Genomic DNA, 21,157 nt, shown 5'->3' on the forward strand with positions numbered 1-21,157 from the left:
TTATTATTATTATTATTATTATTATTATTATTATTTTATTTAATTTTTAATAATAATAATAATAATTAACATTAAGGGTTAGCTTTAAAATTGTTTATAAACATGCTATTACACCAAACCAGTCATAGAATGGCTAAATAATGTAAATCCAGTTTTAATTTACTGTCTTGTTGTCAGTTAAGGAAACCACAGAATGTACCCCCAACTATGTATGATCAGTGTTTCTTTTCATTCCCAGAGATATGTTTGTGTCGTGATGTGTTTCTCAGATTGAAGAAAAACAGAAGTGGCAGTCATTTTGACTGAAGAACAGCAGTTTATTTGAAGTTCCACACTATTCTCTGCTGACCTCATGAGCACAGAGTAAACACAAACATCACAACATGCATTATTATTACATCAGGTAGTAGCATGCCTCCAGTGTCTGAAAAAAATGTTTATAAGGTGGTACTTCAGTGACTTATTTCAATTGGGTTTTGTCAGTTCCAACATTTCTATAGCTACTATTTTACATAAGGAAGGCATTTACATTTACAGTTTAACTCATTTGGCAGAGGCAAGAGAGCAATATTTGGATAGCTGCTGATAGTAAGTCTATATTATTTAATACATAGTGTGGTATTCATAAAATGTGATAGAAGTATTTCACCTGTAATTGTTTCCTATCATTATTAGCAGAAAATCCTCATTAAACTGTATTTTTACATTTTTAATTATGTAACAGATATGTTTTAAATTTGGCTTAATGATTTTAGCAGAATGTTTAATCATATCAGAATCTAACCTTCTGTTGCCTTTTTTAAACATGCAGTGAGTAGACTGGTGTTTTATTAGGTGATTTTGGAACAACAAGAAAGTCATGGACCAACATGACAATTCCACAACAATTACAGAATTCTTCCTCCTTGGATTTCCAGGAGTCCTTCCAGAATATTACGCAGCAGTTGGAACCCTTCTCCTCTTCATTTATCTCACACTTGTAGGGGGAAACATTTTCATTATTGCATTTGTGTCTTATGAAAAGAGTCTTCAAAAGCCATGCTACCTTGTCTTCTGTAATCTTGCTGTTGTTGACTTTGCTTTTGGAAGCACCACAATGCCTAAAATAATTGCAAAGTACCTGTTAAAAGATGAAACTTTGACATTTCATAGTTGCATTGCACAAATGTTTTTTGTCCATTATTTTGGCACTGTCACTTCTTTCCTTTTACTATTGATGGCAATTGATCGATTTATTGCCATATGTAACCCGCTCAGATACCCAGCTCTTGTTACAAACCATTCCATGGCAATCGCTTGTGTTTTTTTTTGGGTTTTTCCAATCTCATTTCTGACAGTGATAGTTCACCAGACCACAGCCGCATCTTATTGTGACTCCAATATAATAACACAATGCTTTTGTGACCTAGTTTCAATAACTAGATTGGCCTGTGGTGATTTAAGGAGTCTTACATTTTTTTCCTTGATTGTGGCTTTGACTGTGCTGTTGGGCCCCCTTGCTTTCATCATATTCTCCTACATAACAATCATCTTAACTGTCTTAAAAATATCCAATGTTCAAGCAATGTACAAAACATTCTCCACGTGTAGCCCTCAGCTTCTTATCATATGCCTTTACTATCTGCCACGATGTGCTGTCTATATTACTGATGTAAAGGTTCAAATGAACATTGCTAATCGCATTATGGTGATTATGTGGTATAGTTTGTTTCCCCCTCTTGTTAATCCAATGATATTCTGCTTTCGAACTAAGGAAATTCGAGAATCTGTCATGATGAAGCTGAGAAAAATTCATAATGATCAACTAAAAGCTCCCTGAGGCTCAGCGCACTGCTCAGTCAGTACAGTATGTACACGTGCTTTTTATAACAGTCTCTGTCTATCCATTATCTATTTTTGTCTAGTCAGTAGTCGTAGGAATAGCATTTATTTTATTACATTTATTTATATGTTCACATATATGAATTAAAAATCCCATTACATACAAATATTTGTTTTCTCAGCTTTCTCCAGTAATTTAAACTGATTTAAATTAAATGACTAATGTGAATATAGATCAGGGCTACATGCCCTGAAGAAGTGCTAAGCAAGTGCTACATGTGCATTTTTCAAAAGTAGTTATGACTTGCTGATACAATAAAGACAATTTAAAGATTGCATTGGTTTGGAGAGTTCTCTGTCTCTCTTTTTCTATAGTGGATGTTTTCTCTGGACATCTGATTTTTTCACTACACCTAAAACAAAGATTCTGCTATATAGAGCATGCCTACAACTATTCTAAAATACTACTATTATTTCTACAAGATTATTAATGATTTCATTATATATTTACATTTCTACAGCAATCTTTCAAATTGTAGAGTAATATTTTTTTTAAATTTCAATTAATATTTATTGAACAAGGACATTCCTCAGGATTTGTATGTAACAATTAAAAAATGATCACTGAATATTGCATGAAAGTCCATGTTTGGGAACAGCCCTTCCCCCAGTATAGCTATATTGTCTGCAAATAACTAAAAGCTCCCAGTTTTGGTGCTATTAAGTATTTCAATTGATACAATGGGTTTCCTCGAATCGTCCACAAATCGCCCACTGAATCAAGCAGCTTCTTAGAGATGGTTTCACACAATTGCAGGTGAAATATTTTAGATAGTAAATACTTCACTCTTGTCAGGCATTTTTCTTAACTCACTAAAAACTGCAGTTGTAAAGCCTCTCTTAACGAAAAATTTAGAGGTGACTGTTAAAGATCCATTTCAAATCTACTGTTCATTGACCAAATCATTGAGAAAATTGTCTTGAAACAAAAATATGGAAGCCACTGTGACTATGCCATACATGAGAACCAGGTACTCACAGTCACCTTCTCTGATCCTAATCAGATTGTAGGCACGCCGTAGATCTAACTTTGTGTAGTACAGCACATCTCTAAGCTGCTCTAAAGTTGCTTGGCCCAGAGGTACAGTGTGCAGGTATTTCACTAGAAGGGTAATAAGGCCTCCGTAGTTTATGCATGACCTCAGCCACTGTGGTTTTTTGACAAAAAGAAGATGCAGACTGAGGGAGGTATGGTGGAGTGGCCCTTGGACCAAAGGTCTCCTAAATGTATTGTTCCATCACTCCTTCCTCCAAGGACATCCTGTTATCGAGGAGCCAGATGGAGCAATCTGCACTGCAATAGCGAGGAAGCTGCGTGGTCTTCATACCTATACATACATCAGCCAAATCACAATAGGGTTCAGGAATAGATGTGGTAGAGTTGACATTGTGGTGGACCAGAGAGCCAGGGCCACAGGTCTAAGGCAAATGGGCCTGATAGAAGAAGGACAATCTGATGATCTGGTTTTCTGGCCATGAAATGAGGGGATTGGGATGTTGAATAGCAATTTACTTAGGGAAAGAGGCAAGACGTGATGCGAAAACAGGCAGTAGTCAAAGGTGATGCAGAGGCTGAACAAACAGGTAAGGTTTTCCAAATCGAAGTTAGGTACAGGCATGAGTCAAAACCAGAGTAACAATAAACATGCAGCATGTAGACCAGGCAAAACATATGTATCATAATCCAAAATCAGTCCATGTAGACAACAGGAAAAAGGCAATCCAAAGATAATGCTCAGTACACATAATGAAATGGCACTACTTTGCACTAAGGAATGGTTACAGCTTTACTTAAATGTTAAGAGTACTGATACATGGTACCAGTCTGCAAACTCAATGATGCTGGAGGACAGCATTGATGTGTTGATGTATTTCCTCCCAGGCTTGCTCGCTATGAGCCATCCAGGAATCCACAGCCAGGAAATCTGGGGGTTGGTTGTCCATGGTGACAATGGTGGCTGATAAGCTAAAGTACACTCAAAAGGGGTTTTTCCAATAGTAGTACATGCTAAGAAGTTCTGTGCTATCTCTGCCCACAATATGTATTTTGCCAGGTCTGGCAGGTTATTGTGACAATATAGTCAGAGGTCTTTTCCTAATTATTCATTTGCCCACTCACATCGACTGTTAGCTTTAGGGTGGCATTACGGACACACCCAGATGCTCGAAAAAAGCCAACCATACCTGTTACGTAAACTGAGGTCCCCTATCACTCAAAATATCCTCAGGAATTCCACAGAACCTAAAAACTAGCTCACATAATGTTTCTGCTATCTGAAATGATTGGGTATGCCCTTGAAAGGAATAAACCCCATTCCCTTTGAGAAATGCTTGATGACTGTGAGTATTATGTTATGACCCTGTGAACATGGAAGATCTGTAACAAAGTCCATGGAGGCAATGGCCTGAGGTTTACAGCAGGCAATCATTTGGGGGTTTTACATTGTAAACATATGGAACAAGGTGCTACATACCAGTGGACATTCTTACATAACATATCCCACCAGTAGTGATTCAAGATAAGTTGTTGCAAGCATGTCTTACCTGGACATCTGAAGGTTAGCTTGGTGAGACCACCGTGCTTGGTGAGAGTTAAGGCACTTGTCAACTTGTCAGGCTTTTGTAGTCCGTTAATAGTACAAATGGATGCTTCACCCCCTTGAGCCAATGACACCACTCCTCTAATGCCAGTTCTAGTAACTAACAGTCTCCTATTCCATAGTTGCATTCTGCTGGATTGAGTTTATGTGAATAGAATGTCACAGGGAAAAGTTTAGAAGAGGCATCTAGTCTGTGAGATAATATTGATCCAACTCCTGTATCACAGGCATCTACCTCAACCGTAAATGGTTCATCGGAATTTGGGAGCTTTAGAACGGGGCAAACGTGAAGGCTCTTTTTAAGGCTTTGAATGCTTCTGCTGCTCGAGGGGACCATCGCAACTTTTTACTTGCCCCAGGGTTGTGGGGGGGCTGCCAAAATACTAAAATTCTTTGTAAATCTTTGCTAAAAACTGGAAAAACGCAAAAACCTTTGTAAGTCCTTAATAGTGGTAGGAGTAAGCTAGTTAAGAACAACATTCACCTTTCGGTCATCCATAGATACTCCACCATCACTGATTACATATCCTAGAAAGGAAACTGTGTTCAGATTGCACTCACATTTTTTCACTCTTAATGTAGTTTTTTGCAAACAAGCACTGGAGTACCTGACAAACGTGCTCTACATGTGCCCTGTGATCTGGAAAGAGCACAAGAATATCATCAATATATGCAATGATGAAATTACCTATCATATCGCTCTATACATCATTAATGAATGCTTGGAACACTGAAGGTGAAATGCTGAGGCCGAAAGGCATCACCAGGTACTTATAGTGTCATTTATTGGTTACAGAGGCAGTTTTCCACTCATCGCCCTCTCTTATTCTGATTAAATTATAAGCGCTCCCTGAGATGATCTTAATAAATATCCTAGCATTGCATAACTGCTATAGAGCTACTGGGATAAGAGTAAGAGGGATAGGCATATTTCTTTGTAGCCTGGCTGAGGGCACAGTAGTCTATACAAGGGCAAAGACTCCCATCCTTCTTTTTGATGAAAACTAACCAAAGTTAAGGGTGACGAAGAGCGATGAATAAAACCCTGGCTTAAGGCTTCTTGCACATATGTTTCCATGACTTTTTCTTCCTCCTGGGTAAGGGGATAGGTCCTGGCCTTTTGATATGAAGCATTTACCAAAAGCTACAATGAACAATCATAAGAACAATGAGGTGGAAGCTCAGAAGCCCTTTGTTTACTGTACACCACTTGCAGACCTTCGTATTCTGGAGGTATCCTTAATGGATTATCGATCTCTGGACTCTAAATGGAGGTGGAACAAAGTGCAACAGTAGGTCTTTGTTAGCAGTTCTGGAAACAGAAAGGCCACCAGGATAACAGCTGTTGCTCAGCCCAGGGAATAATAGGGTTATGTTTTTCTAGCCAAGGCATCCCCAAGACTATAGAGTGTTGAGATTTATCTAGCACAAAAAGGCAAGTTATCCCATGTGTAGAGCACTGGCAACAAGTTTAACTGGTAGTGTGTGGAATTTTATGTGGCCATTCCCCATAGGACCTCTGTCGAGGGCTGCGATGACTATAGGAACATCTAAGGGTTCAACACAAATCTGGAGTTCTTGTACTCCAGTGGATGAAGTGGATGAGTGGATGAAATTTCCCTCTACTCCAGAAGTGATCAGGGCCGGAAACAGAGAGACATTACTGTGACTGTATAAACAAATCTTCAAAAGGAAAGAACTAGAGACCAACCCCTTAGTGTGCACAGTCACCAGATTAGCACGCCTTTGCAATTTTTCTAGGGGTTGGCGCATAACCCGTTAAACAGCCAGCATTCCTGTAAGATGTTGTCTATTCAGCCCTTCCACAGTCAAAACAAAGCCCATAACGTCATCTATGCTCCTTATCTGTAGGATGAAGATGAAAGGAATCACATTGCATGAGCTCAGAATTACAAGTAGTTCCTAAAGGACTTGTTGGGCATTTGCTACCTGCTGCAATGGGTTGAAACTCTCTAGCATATTCTGAAAAAGAGCAATTCCCCTGACAGAGGTTGGGTAATAGGTCCCTGTAGGCTCTGCCCTCATGAGCATGGTCAAAGACTGTACCACGTTCTGCAGTGAACTAATCATAACTGAATGTCTGAATATGTGACCACACTGCTGTCACCCATTCCAATGCTTTGTCAGTGAGGTGAGATACCATAAAGGCTATTTTGGCTTGATCATCACTGCCTGTTCAGTTCCTGAAATAATGGGAACACTGGTGCAAAAAACCTCTGCACCTCTCAGGGTCACCGTCGGTCTTGGCTTGTTTACTGACTGGCCAACTTGGTTCCTGGAAGCAGAGGTAAGGGAATGGGTAAAACCCTCCAGTAGCAGTTGGTGTAGTACCAACAACTGACCTTGTGAAACCTCTTGTAAATTGTCTGAATCTGCCTTCTGCATTTTAGGCGAAGTATTCAGTAACGGGTGAAGATAATAAGGACACTCGCAGATTAGGATATTGAATAGCAATTTACTTAGGAAAAGAGGCAAGATGTGATCCAAAAACAGGCAGTAGTCAGAGGTGATGCAGAGGCTGCACAAACAGGTAAGGTTTTCCAAGTCGAAGTCAGGTACAGGCATGAGTCAAAACCAGAGTAACACTAAACATGCGACCTGTAGACAGGGCAAAACCAAAGAATCTTAATCCAAAAACAGTCCAGGTAGACGACACTAAAAAGGCAATCCAAAGATAATGCTAAGCATGCATAATAAAATAACACTACTTCACACTGAGGAATGGTTACAGCTTTACTTAAAAATTAAGAGGATAATTAGAGTCAGGTGTAAGCAATATTCCAAAGAGGCCGATCTCCAGTGTTCTCCTGAGGCATGCTGAGATTTGGTATTTGGTTTGGTGTAGTAGGGCAATGTGACTCTAGAGCATATATTATTACCTCAAGCAGCAAAAGGCCTCGAGTGTTTTGGAAAAATGTTTATAAAGTAATGCAGCGATGACCTCTTTTCAGTTGGGTTCTGTCAATGTAGACTTCAGAATTTTCTTCAGAATACATTTCTGCAACTACTATTAAACATACATGGAGGCAAGAAACCATAATTATACACTGATTCATTTTAGCACTAAATACATAGTTATTGCAATGGTATTTACAAAATGTTTTGGAAAATATAACTTATTGTATCCTTACAACTGTATTATTATTCTTAAATCATGTTACAGCTTATTTTTAAATTCAGCTTTTTTAGCAGTATGTTTATTATATCAAAATACACAACCTAGACCTAACTGTTTCCTTTTTAAACTTGCAGTGAGTTGGTGAATGTTTTATTAAGTGGTTTTGGAACACTGTCAAAGTCATGGACCGACATGCCAATTCCACAACAATTACAGAATTCTTCCTCCTTGGATTTCCAGGACTCCTTCCAGAATATTACGCAGCAGTTGGAACCCTTCTTCTCTTCATTTATCTCACACTTTCAGGGGGGAACATTTTCATTATTGCATTTGTGTCTTATGAAAAGAGCCTTCAAAAACCATGCTACCTTGTCTTCTGTAATCTCGCTGCAGTGGACTTTGCTTTTGGAACAGTCACAATGCCTAAAATAATTGCAAAGTACCTGTTAAAAGATGAAACTCTGTCATTCCATGCTTGCTTTGTACAAATGTTTTTTATTCATTATCTTGGGACTGTGACATCTCTCATTTTGCTATTAATGGCTGCTGATCGATTTATTAGTATATGTAACCCCCTCAGATACTCTGCGATTATTACAAATCAGTCCATGGCAATTGCATGTGCAGTGTTCTGGGTAATTCCAGTGGTGTGGTTGCCTGTGGTAGTTCATCAGACCATAGCTGTGCCCTACTGTGACTCCAATATAATAACACAATGCTTTTGTGACCTAATTTCAATAAGTAGATTGGCCTGTGGTGATTTAAAGAGTATTACATTTTTTTCTTTTAGTATGGCTATGATTGTGCTGTTGGGCCCCCTTGCTTTCATTATATTCTCCTACATAGCAATCATCTTAACTGTCTTAAAAATATCCAATGTTCAAGCAAAGTACAAAACATTCTCCACGTGTAGTCCTCAGCTTCTTATCATATGCCTTTACTATCTGCCACGATGTGCTGTCTATATTACTGATGTAAAGGTTCAAATGAACTTTGCTAATCACATTATGGTGATTATGTGGTATAGTCTGTTTCCCCCTCTTGTTAATCCAATTATATTCTGCTTTCGAACTAGGGAAATTCGAGAATCTGTCATGATGAAGCTGAGAAAAATTCACAATGATCAACTGAAAGCTCCCTGAAGCTCAGCGCACTGCTCAGTTGATACAGTATGTACATGTTCTTTCCCCCTGACTTTATTTTATGTAAACAGACTACTAATGTCCATTTACCAATATTTCTTCCATAAGCAATGTTTTACAAGTTGTGCTTTAATATTTCAAGAGTATGGATTATTTACTAAACTGTGAAACAAATACGTTTTGATTTACTATGCTGTAGCTCTTTAATTTCTATATGTTTATATTTTTCTTTTTTAACATTCTTCAATCAACATAATTCTCCTCAATTAAAATATTTCAGATTGTAGTTGTAGAACCACCAAATGACATTCTCTTCTGAATTGTTTCTCACTGGAGCCAAAAGTTCACAGTTGCCTTGGTTTACTTTTATGCTGTGTGTTGACAGCATTTATCTTCACTGCTTGCATATATACAGTACACAATATTCAAGTGTCTCTATCTATCTATCTATCTATCTATCTATCTATCTATCTATCTATCTATCTATCTATCTATCTATCTATCTATCTATCTATCTATCTATCTATCTATCTATCTATCTATCTACCTACCTACCGACCTACCTACCTACCCACCTATCTACATTGTGTAACCATAGTGTGGTGCTGATGGAAGTTACATCAACCAAGATGACTAAATCTCACTGGGCCTTTCCTAGGTTCAGTTGAGTGTTTAAACAATGAAGGCGTAATTCTGCATTTAATAAATGCATTGCGACAACAACAGTAACTGTACAAATACAATTCAGTCCAAAAAAGGGAATAAAAGTTGCTACCCGGGTAGTCGTATTCTTTCTTCCATGCACGTTTTAAATTCAATCCCTTTTAACTACAGTCTCCCTTGCATATGTGTGTGTGTGCGTGTGTGTGAGGAAAAAAAAGACTACATGGTGAGCAAAACCTTTGCTCACTGAACAGTGGGGACACGATCACTGAATGTAACTCTTCCCTAGCATGAGAAATTTAGGTGGGTTACAATTGCATATTACATATTATTCATTTTGTTATAGAAAACAATTACAACAATGTAATTACAACAGAGTTGTACAGCCATTAATGTTACCAATGACAGTAGCAAATTAGCCACATATAACCAACTTCACCATAAATTTTTAACTGACCTTCATTATATTGGTGCCACTCTTACAAATCAGGCAGGACATAATATTTTTATTTATTTAGCATGTTATTGATAAAGCAGGTTAACTACAAAATAGTGAGCAAAAGCATAAAACAGGAAGATGATCAATGAGACAAACAGGCTACTACAGGGCATCCAGATACATCAGGAAAAATGTATCCAAATTGACCACGTCATCCTCCTGAAACCATGGAGAGAGATGATCCTTGTTGCTCTGGCAATGGTGGTTCCTGGGAGAGATAAATTGGATCAGAGATTCCTAAAAGAAAACTTTAATCCTACTCTGGTTCCTTAATCCTAATCTCTGTCCCAGAAAGCACAGATTGCCAACTTGCAATATGAATTTGTGGATGTGATTTTGCCTCCGCCTGGTCGCACAAACCTCAAGGCCACACATTGTAGGGTCCAATTGAGGTGGACCCTCTCTGTCTAGTCATTTCACTGATTTGATGTCTCCAGCAGCCAGTAAAAGGCCACACAAAACTGGTTGACAAACCTCAGACTGACACCTTGTCCATGGGTAGCCCATGCACACAAACTACATGCCTGGTGTGCATTCCAGATGGCAGTTTCAATCTCCACTGAAATGGAAAAGTGGATTTGGTGTTTGACTCCTTGCAGACATTGTCTCTATTCCTCCATGGCCATCTTGAATACCAAAAGTTCCCAATCCCCATTATTGTAATTACATTACATGCTGGTGAGGAAATGCAAAAAAGAAGGCACACGGGAGCAGCCTACAACTGGGGCCTATGAGAAAGTATAGTGCCTATGATAACATTGCAAGCATTAACCTCTCAATTTATCTTTCTGAATAAGGAATCATCCAATCTTACTAAGGTTAAATATGGTGTCCCACAAAGGTTAGTGCTTGGCCTTCCATTGTCTTCCTCTACATGCTATCGCTCGGTACCATAATCTGCAAGTCTGGCATCAGCTTTCATTCCTATGTTGATGATATCCAGCTTTATTATCAGATAAACCAAATGACCCTTCCAATCTTAACAAAATAGAAGAATGTGTAAAGGGAGTTAAATGTTGGATGGCAAGAAATGGCAAGTAAAAATCTTTGATTCCAATATCTCATTTGATGCACACATATGTAATGTCATCAGAAGTTTTTTCCATCTACACGATATTGCCAGACGATGAATGATATTATCCCTTAAAGATACTAATCCATGCTTTCATAACCTCTCGGCTGGACTACCGCAGTGCTCTTCTAGATGACTGTTCCAGTAAATCACTAAATAAGCTCCGGTTGGTCCAGAATGCAGCATCCAGAGTTCTCGATCGAACCAAAACATTTGAGCACTTTGCTCCCATTCTCTCTGCTCTGCAATGGCTACCAGTTAAATTCCGCATTGATTTCATATCGTGTGTTATTATTATTATTATTATTATTATTATAAAGTTTACTGTTATTAATATTATTTAATATTGTCATTGTCATTGAAGAGGGTACGTTTAAAACATCTCTATTTGTAATAGTCTATTTAAAGTCATGTGTGGTGCTATGTAACATGTATATATAAAGGCAGAAATTATATTTAGATTTTTACTCTGGCAGTGTCCTGAGAAATTAGACCTACACGCATCCAGCATAATAAAGTCTAGCTCAGCTCCCACTTGTGTTGATTTAGCATCCCATCTGGAAGTTAAACAGTTTAGTTGCACTAAGTATTAAATGCTGCTAAACCACAGCCAAGCTATTGAAAGAGCGGTAGCACCCAAATGTTTACAAAAACAATATCTATGAAAAGAAAAACCACTGTGGTATCCATAAACAAAGCAAGAGTGTTTACTTTGTGTCATCTGAACTCTCTAAAGAATTGCTTGGATGACAGAGTTATTTGCAAGCCTACGTCAAAGAATCTTTTAATGTTCCTCCAAAAAACATGTTTTAAAGCTGCAGCCTGGCTTACCCCCTACCATGTAGGTGCAGGGCTAACACTACCAGAGCACAGAGCATAATTTAACCAAGGTATGTTTCAATATCTCACAAATCGTGGTTATATTGTACTGTAAATGAGGACAGTATTTCATTTAATTCACTATTTATCGAAAATAAGATATCCTGTGTAGAATATATGTAGAAGTGTAAAATTCATGTTGCTCCTTTCTTTGTGAGATGAACAGCACAATCAACATCCATGAGTTTGTCCTCCAAGGCTTTCCGGGACTCTCTGCTCAGTATTATTCACTGGTAGCAGTTTGTTTTTTCATTACATATCTGATACTGGCAGCTGGGAATGTTTTCATTATTGTATTTGTAGCATGTGAAAGAAGTCTTCAAAAGGCAACGTACATTATCTTCTGTAATCTTGCAGCAGTAGATTTAGGATTTGGGACTACAATACTTCCAAGAATTATTTCTAAGTACTGGTTGTCAAATAATATCATGCCATTTAAAGTTTGTTTTACACAAATGTTTTTTGTCCATTATCTAGGAGCTTGCAGTTCATTTTTTATGGCATTAATGGCCCTTGACAGATTGATTGCTATATGCAAACCACTCAGATACACAGCACTAATTAATAACTCCACTATTGCCATTCTTTGCTTACTGGTTTGGATAGCTAACCTCATACAGCTAAGTGTAATTGTTGGCCAGGCCCTTAGTGTGATTTATTGTGGACCAAACATCATAGCTCAGTGCTACTGTGATCATTTCTCAATAATCAGACTGGCTTGTGCAGACACAACAACCATAAAAACCATTTCTACTTCAATTGCTATGACAGTACTATGGGGTCCCTTATTTTTTATTATGTATTCATATGTGGCAATTATTATTTCAGTGGTGAAAATCCCAAGTAAAGAGGGAAGACACAAAGTCTTTCTAACATGTACTCCTCAGTTGTTCATAATTTGCCTGTACTATCTACCTAGAAGCTTTGCGTATTTGGCATATATTATCGGCTTTGATTTTGGAACAGACATCCGCAGTGTGATGACAATGATATACAGTCTGTTCCCTGCTCTTATCAATCCATTCATATACTGCTTTAAGACAAAAGATATTAAAGACACACTAATAAAAACATTAAGAAAAGACAGCTGTGAGTAGATGGGCCTGTTACATAAACACAGGGAATATTGTCGTAAAGTAGCATGTTTTTCTGCTTGCTTGTTTAATAGTTTGAGGGCACATAATCACTGATCAGTAACATGTGAATAGTAAATCTGTAAATTTGTACATGCTATTTTATATTGTGTGAGAGATATATTCATTTAATAAACAGTATTTAAGTGATATAAATTAATGATCAATCATTTTTAATATTAAGGACTGAAGCCATGTTGAACCCTACAGTAACATAAAAATGACATGTACTTTCTACAGGAACAAATAGAAAGTATATGTTTAGTAGGGCTATACCAGTGTCCCAGTGCTTGTTTTCAACACATTTGTACATTTTGGCCTAACTATTATTGAAGCCATATGTGTTGTAAAAAATCATGACCTGCAGACAATACTGCAAATCTGTTAACTGTTCATCTGTTCCTGTGCTCACTCTCTCTCTCACTCTCACTCTCTCTTTATCCCTCTCTCTGTCTGTCTCTCTCATGTGTTTTTTTGTTTGTTTGTTTGTTTGATTGATTGATGGAGCAGGATAATTTGTAGTAAATGATCAGTTATATCTTACATCTTTAAATTTGCTATTTCAAACTATATATGTGAGTGCTATATTAATTTCTTTTTTTTCATGTTAAAAGCTTATTGTTTAATACCATTGATGTCATATTGTAAAGAGGCATAAAAGTGTAAAAGTAAGTAAATTGGTATTCTAAGTTTGGAAATGGGTACAAGTTCCTTTTAAATTAGTAACTAACTATAAAGAAAGTTCTTTTTAAATTAGTAGCTAACTATAAAGAAAACTACATTTGTCGCTAATTCATACTTCGTGTTTTAAGGGTTTTTCTATTGGATATTTGCAGAAAATATTTTATTAATCTAGACAAACGTTTTGGCTCTGAAGTTATTAAAACTTATATCAAATGTGTCCTGAACAAATCATTTTTTAGACAACACATTTTTAAACACTATCAATTAACTATATTTATAATTATTACATTCAAATAACATTAGAATTAACTTGGGCCATTGGCCAGTGGGTCATGATCTGAAAATGTCACATCTTTCTGGCAAGCAAAACAAACCTTTCACCATATATATACATTTACATTTTTGTAATGTTTACAACTTTTAGATTCATCTTTTGAAGATAATTGATACGCGTACAGCAGTCAGTCGATGCCCTTGTCCAGATCAGCTTACAGAAGTGCTTTGTAGTTGCTGTTAAATATATTTCCTCCTTTGAGGATAGATAGGTCAATGTTAAGAATACTAACAGATTAAAGCCCTGGCTAAAGTGGAAGACAGTAAAGGGGTGTTTTTAAAAGCTTAGTGACTCAGTGAACAGATACATCTTCAGCCTTCATTTAAACACAGCCTGTAACTCAGCTGTATGGAAAGCCAGTAAAAGTTCATTCCACCACCTGGTGGCCAAGATAGAGAAGACTCATGATGTACATCTTCTTTGAATTTTGAGGGATGATGGCTGCACTACTAGAGACTCAAAGGCAGAGTGGAGCAGAACTATTCATTAGTACTTTTAGGTATGTGGCAGCTGGTCCAGTTATGGCTTTATAAGTGAGCAGTGTTTTAAATCTGAACCATTACAGGGAAGCAGTAGAGGGAATGAAGCATTTAACATTGTTAGATTTTTTTTTTCTCTGTATGTTTTTTTTTTTTTTTTTTTTGTACATTGTAAGGGTCATTTTACATAATTACACCATATAAAAATTAAGGCTGAGTATCAAGCAGCTACTTCCTGTACAATATTACCTTGACAGTTCAAACTATTTAAAAAAAATAATAATACAATTTGTAAAAGATTAAAAATAACAATAAAACAACAGCATTTCAACATCCTCCAAAGGCACATATATTTTTAGAGCACTGCCAGCAGATGGAACTACACCACCAGCAATGAGCATCAAAATATCTTTGACCTGCTCAGACTTCTCCAAATGACAAAAACTTGCATAATGAGAATCCTGAGGAAAATTTTCACACAATCTGACCAATACTATTCACCTTTTAAGTCTCTCATAATTTTAACTCCAAAATAGGTCATATAGAGATTTTATTTACAGGAAATTCTTAACGATTTATTTTCTAAAAACTCTATGCCTATATAGCACCTAGGCATATTTTTGGCTCTAAAGTTATTAAAATGTAAAGGAAATAAGTCATGAACAGGAGATTCTCTTCTAGACACTGAAAACATATTTTAAAGATTATAGATTAAAATTAACTTTTACTATAATGCCTTTAAAAAATGGGTCATTATCTGAAAAGCTCACATGCTTATGGCAAATAAGTCAAATCATTCAGCATATATACAACTATAGTTTTGCAGAATGCATAACTTTTGATGAATCTTGTGACAATTCTTTTGACGCCAAATGTACTTTCAGAGCACTGCCAGCAGATAGCATTACACCACCAGCAATGAACATCAAAATATCTGATCTGCTCAGATTTCTTCAAAGGACCAAAACTGCCATGATGAGAATTTAGTGGAAAATGTTGACACAACCTTGACAAACACAATTAACCTTTTAAAGTCTCTCATGTAATCTTCCTTTAACTCCAAACTAGAGAGTGTAAAATGTTTATTTAACCTTTATTAGAAACTCTATGCATGCAAATCTTCATAATCTGATATAACCACATAATTGTACTAAATACATTTTCAAATAATCTGTTCTTCATCACTGTGAGTGTCGCAGTCACAATCTGGAATGACAGGTAGGTTTGCTATGTCCTCAAAAACATCTGAGTAGGTATTAAAGCCGACCCCTAAATTAAGGAGGCCCCTCCCCTGCTGGATAGATCCAGGGGATGTTGTATTTGAAGGGGTCTCGATGTCTCTAAAAGGTGATGGGATGGCCAGTACGAGCTGTCCTCTGGACCAGTCTACAACACAGGAAGCAAGTGAGGAGAGGTGAGGTGCACTGGATCAAAGATCAGATCAAATTCAGAGACTGAACTGTAGCCTTTCTTTATGAGCTGCTGAGTTGATATTGATAGGTAAAGCCTGTTGGCTAACAATATTACACAATTAATTAACAAAGACAAAAAAGCTAATCTAAACATTAATGGGACTGATATATTTTTCCATAAGTATCGATCCCCCTTCTTACAGTGCTCATCTTTTTCACATTATAACACGTAAAAGTCACCCTACCTTCAGTCTCAGGGCCACGCCTGTTGTCCTGTGCACTGATCAAGCGGAGTTCATTCTCGTACTCATACTCAGAGCATGTGAAAGAGCTGTGACTCTCTGATGAGTTCTCCGCCATCCTGGCAGAGCTGAAGGCTCTGGGTAAATTAGTGGGCAGTCCAGTGCATGCCTGGGAAGGACAGGAGGCCTGATCTAGCAGGCTGCTCAGCCTCTTAACCTCATCTTCCGAGAGAAAACGAGGGTCCTCGGCTAGCTCAGGAAGTTTTTTCTTGTAGAGGAGATGGAGTCGATGGTCCCTGCACCGACGGTCCACATTACAACCAACACTTCTCTTAAGATGAGATTTATAATGTCTTACATCAGAGGATTCAAGGCCAGTAGTGTTCACCTTTTGTGAAGCTTTTCCTTTCCCCCATGATGGTAAATTATTAGAGTTATTGCAATGACCATCTATGTCTTTTTGCAGGAGCTCTATGTTAGAGCAGCAGGTTGTGTATGTACTATCAATCTCATAGTACTCCAGCTCGCTTCTTCTAAACCCTGTTCGATGGCTATGATTATAATTCTCAACTCTCCGCAACAGTTCCCCTGCCACTATCAGATCTGGCTGCTTGCTGCTCTCACTGCTAATGTCCTGACGACTACGGTCACCATGGTCCAGACTGAAAACCACATTGTCCGTGCCAAGCTGTTTGGTGGGTGGTGTACGGCAGGACAAAGCAAAGAATCAAGATTAGCACGATGAAGGTTACAGGAAGTACAAGAGCAACGATCCACAGGGGCGAACTTTTTGAAGTTTGAACACAAGCATCTCGGTGCTCAGTGGCAGGCAAGCATTCTCCACATGATGCAGCAGAGACGTTATTGACACAAATGCAACAGAAGGTGTCAAAATACAGTCACCGCCACCTATACAAGATGGAGCAAGGCAGGTTTCCTTAACGCAAGGGGTTAGGACACAGTGGTCTGCAGTCTGACATTCATTTTTGAAAAGAGAAGCACTGGGCTTCGCGTCCACCATCTCACTGTGTCCACTGAATGGTAAGACATGTCCATTAAGTTTGATGTGCTCCACACACCCTACAAATCCTGAAAAACAAAGATGCATGCAGAAGGCATGGTTATAAACAGGCTTGCAATTACAAACCTAACCCCACCAACTGGCCAACTGGATATTCTCAGAATCCACAAAGTAAGGCAGATTTCTCAGACAATTAGCCTAAAAAAAATTAAGAATGCAACATATTTCTGAGTGGCATGACAGAGACTGCAATTTAAAAAGACATTTTGAATGATGCATAAACATATCAAGTTATAATTTATGGTGTTTAATGAATGGCAAATGGCAACAGCAGAAAGTGCTAACCTGAACTGAAGTAGCTTGGGTGCCCAGATGGAGCTGATCCCAATGTGATCATCTCTACTGTGAAGACAGCCTGGCTGATGATGGCGTGAGTGATGTTCACAAAGGGGAGCTCATCCAGAAGCACACTGGCACCTTGTCTGTGTCTGCGCAGAAGGAGGATATGCCACCGACCGTCTGACACGCTTTTATCCACAGCAAGTTCCCATTGCTTCCCAGATGTGACATTCATGAACACATAGCGAGGTTGCCCATCAGATATCTGAGAAGGGAAAACCCCAAACAGCATTCAAAGTCAAATCATGTTCAGAGCTTTACATGTTACAGTCCTACCGAAATTAAAAAAAAAAAAAGTTTATTTGCCCTAGAAGTATTACTATAGCCAAGGCAATTTGCTTACCTTAAGTTTTAGTTGTAGTGTCCTGCCCCAAAATAAAAATGAAAACACAGGGTTTTTTTATTGTCCTGAATTTGACTTCAAAACTGACAAACCCTTGAATGACTCCATTTTTTCCATCCAGAAAGAACTGAAGCAGCTGGTTTCTGATATAGTTTTCCTTGACAAAAAACTCAACATAGGCCCCTTCACTAAGAAATAATGCATGATCCTCAGCGTTATCTATTAGATACACAGACACATATCTGTTAATTCACATACAAGGATTGCAAGTTACAGTAGATTATATGTTCACATCATATTAAATTAACACACAAAACATGTTAAGGGGTTTATTTTTTTTATACAAAGAAATGATTGGAACATCTTTTTATACTATATAAAAATAAACAGAGGAGAAAAAACAATTGGCATTACAACTAGCACATTTGGTTCCTGTGAAATTCCTGGGACACTGGCAATAGTGATAGGACCAGAGATCTTGGCAAACCCCTCCATTCAGACATTTATTGGTTCTACAAGGAGCAGCATCTGCCCATGGATATCTATAAAATGCAGAAAAGGGGTATCACATAAAAATAATAAGACTAAGGCCAATTGTTTTAACATATATCTAATATACTTGCTTCATTTTTGGTGGTGTCTGCCTCATCTTTCATCTCTTAATGGAAAAAAAATGATCTGAAGTTTCTCCAAATTAATATTTAGAATCTGAGAATCAACAGTCTCCTTACTCTGCATTGCCAAATTTCTTACAGTCTTCAGCTGGCTTCTAAATTTTCTAAAAGGCACTGCAGTCTGTCACTTTATTTTACTGTCTGAAATTTTTAACAGGGCTTTAACATACACTTTTAATTCAGGTCATTCATTATAATCAAATCCTACCTGTCAAGTATATTGCTAGATGCCAGGGCTTTTGAAGCATCAAGCTGGACATCGTTTACTTTCATATTTCTCACACATCCAACAAAGTCATGAGTCATGACTTGAGATGGCCTCAGTAAAACTACATCCATAGACTTCACGCCTCCCAGTGTAAGGTTATTAGTCCTAACATCCAGAGTCCTACATGCAAAAATGTCAAAGTTTCATAGGTTTAGTCAGTTGTATTAGGTTGAACAGTGAGACAGAAAATTGTTAGGAAAATGAATGAATTAAGACTATATAAGCATCATAAACAACTATTACCAAGTAAATTTTAAATGATATTTGATCTTGGGTGTAATATGTGATCCCACCTCTGGCTTCCTATGCCTTCATTGTGTGCCAAACAAAAGTTTTTGGTCTCATCAGCTGAGCAGCTGTCTACCTCTAGAGCAGCAATCTGCAAAACATGCAAACACTTAAGAGGAGCAAAATTATCTATGGCATAGACCAGAAGTCTCTGACTTTGTTACGGTTTGGGAACAAGTAATGCTTGGTCAGACGCAAGCCCTTATAAAGATAAGGTTGGAGACGTCTAGTTAAATGGTGCAGACTTTAATGACAGAAATAAATGCAATAAATATTTGGCATGAGGATGAATGACCTACATTTCCAGTTCTCCTAATGGTAATATTATGAAAGCTCCCATCAGCCACTGGTTTTCCTGTCTCCAGCCTTGTTACCCCTGACCCAAGGTCATAGGAGAGGCGAAGTCTTCCATCTACAATCTCAAGTGCAAGGAACTCTGAAGTTGATGGGTCTCCCGGGTTGTATAAAAGCAAAGAGTTCTGCATCACAGTTGCAAACTCCAGAGAGATTAAGTTGTATCTTGCATCTAAAGGGGGAAACTCCATATAGGACAACTCCTCAAAGCCATAGCTATGCTCTTCACAGTTAACTCCTGTAACACCTGAGGAAGAACAGGGTGTTCAGTGCATGGTCAGTGTAACTGCTTGGCTGCAACAGTGCCAGATATGAAAATTAATCGTCTATGAATTGTCTGTGAATTGTCTATGTAAAACTACATTGGTACATCTTACCAAATGGACAATGACAAGTGTATCCAGTTAAGAAGTTTGAGCAGTTGCCTACATGACAAGGAGATGACGCACAATGATCTATGATGAAGTCGCAAAATCTTCCTAAAAAAATTCAAAGAGACAATTAAATAACCTGTGACGCCTTTATGCTTTAAAAAAAAACAACTTTTGACTAAAAAAAGCCAGACACAGACTGACTTACCTTCATAACCAGGTCTGCAGTCACAGAAGAATCCTCCTTGAATGTTCCAGCATGTCCCACCATTGGAACACACTACTGTCTGACACTCGTTATCAACAGTGGAGCAACGAAGCCCTGAGAAACCCTCCGTACAATGGCAGAAAAATCCTCCAGGGCTGTTATAGCAGGTTCCCCCATTTTCACAAGGGTTCTCTGTACATTCATCTATGTCAGACTCACACTTAGTTCCAGTGAATCCGATCAGGCAGGTACAGTTATACACTTCAGCATAATGCGGGGAGACGAATATAAGACGCGAGCTCTCCAACACAGTGACATCCTGATTGATGTGGATGTTTTTGCTGCAAGTAGTACGATTTTTGCAGGGTTTGAGTGAGCAAGGGTCACTGGTGATGTGAGAGATGCTAACATTGCTCTGTGCTTCAAGTAATTTCTTATGCATGCTCGAGATGACACTCGCCATTTCTCCAGTCAGGTATAGTCCATTGTAACTTTTCACTGCTGCTAGAAGAAGCATTTCATCTCCTTGTAACCTCATTCCAAATACGTGAGTTTTAGATGCTTGTAGATTAAAGAGGATATCAAGTGCTTTGACAAACTTCAGATACTTCAATGACAAAAAGTCCTCAGGAGTTGACACAGGCACATAGAACAAGATACAGTTGTCCAATGACAAATTAGTGAAGCCTTTGTAATTCACATAGATGCTGTTTTTACTGGTGGATGGAATTGGTCACTTGCTTCTACAATGATATTGTATGTTGCCTCGCCTTGAAATGGAAAGGACCACAGGTCACACATACCAAAGGAAAAACTAAACATTCTCACAGATCCGCTTATGAGACTGCAATTGAACACATTCGATTCATCCAGATTGTCTGGTTTCACATTACCAATCTGCCCTCCATTGAAGGAATTGCCATAATACTTGACCAAAATATTGATGTTTCTTTGTACTGGTGGATTGTCATTTTCATCTAAAACTTTAACATGAAACACAGTTGTGGAGGACAAGGGAGGCTCACCAGCATCTTGGATTACCATATGTACATAGAAAAGAGGGTTGCGTTCA

At 38.0% G+C, this 21,157-nt stretch overlaps 4 protein-coding genes and 1 long non-coding RNA gene across 6 annotated transcripts; 3 read left to right on the top strand and 2 right to left on the bottom strand.

Annotated features, from left to right (window-relative positions):
- Positions 1–486: 486 nt before the first annotated feature.
- LOC145643296 (olfactory receptor 1E16-like) lies at positions 487–2,133 on the top strand. Of its 2 annotated transcripts, none has more exons than XM_081700322.1 (2): positions 487–588; positions 812–2,133. In XM_081700322.1, exon 2 carries the CDS (start codon positions 860–862, stop codon positions 1,817–1,819), a length of 960 nt encoding a protein of 319 aa, XP_081556448.1. In that variant the 5' UTR covers positions 487–588; positions 812–859; the 3' UTR covers positions 1,820–2,133. The 2 variants fall into 2 exon arrangements, with proteins under 2 accessions (XP_081556448.1, XP_081556449.1); XM_081700323.1 differs by having other exon boundaries at positions 492–588; positions 835–2,133.
- A 5,669-nt stretch (positions 2,134–7,802) lies between these two features.
- Positions 7,803–8,762, top strand: LOC113569454 (olfactory receptor 52K1-like). Its single transcript, XM_081700361.1, has one exon. The coding sequence runs from the start codon at positions 7,803–7,805 to the stop codon at positions 8,760–8,762; it is 960 nt and encodes a 319-aa protein (XP_081556487.1).
- Positions 8,763–11,856: 3,094 nt separating this feature from the next.
- LOC113569289 (olfactory receptor 2AT4-like) lies at positions 11,857–13,300 on the top strand. Its single transcript, XM_026997338.3, has 2 exons — positions 11,857–11,886; positions 12,034–13,300. Exon 2 carries the CDS (start codon positions 12,034–12,036, stop codon positions 12,970–12,972), a length of 939 nt encoding a protein of 312 aa, XP_026853139.3. The 5' UTR covers positions 11,857–11,886; the 3' UTR covers positions 12,973–13,300.
- A 2,270-nt stretch (positions 13,301–15,570) lies between these two features.
- On the bottom strand, positions 15,571–18,578 carry LOC145651883 (uncharacterized). Its single transcript, XM_081700484.1, has 7 exons — positions 18,542–18,578; positions 18,011–18,141; positions 17,526–17,784; positions 17,186–17,248; positions 16,947–17,068; positions 16,163–16,847; positions 15,571–15,891 (listed from the first exon to the last, which is right to left on the bottom strand). The coding sequence occupies exons 1-7, from the start codon at positions 18,576–18,578 to the stop codon at positions 15,668–15,670; spliced, it is 1,521 nt and encodes a 506-aa protein (XP_081556610.1). The 3' UTR covers positions 15,571–15,667.
- A 152-nt stretch (positions 18,579–18,730) lies between these two features.
- On the bottom strand, positions 18,731–19,520 carry LOC145651791 (uncharacterized). The gene is made up of 3 exons (XR_014117768.1): positions 19,452–19,520; positions 19,158–19,243; positions 18,731–18,984 (listed from the first exon to the last, which is right to left on the bottom strand). It is a non-coding gene; the product is annotated as an uncharacterized LOC145651791 (long non-coding RNA).
- Positions 19,521–21,157: the final 1,637 nt, after the last annotated feature.

This window comes from Electrophorus electricus, chromosome 17 (assembly GCF_041902795.1).
Source record: "Electrophorus electricus isolate QZ-2024a chromosome 17, ASM4190279v1, whole genome shotgun sequence".
Lineage (NCBI taxonomy): Eukaryota > Metazoa > Chordata > Actinopteri > Gymnotiformes > Gymnotidae > Electrophorus > Electrophorus electricus.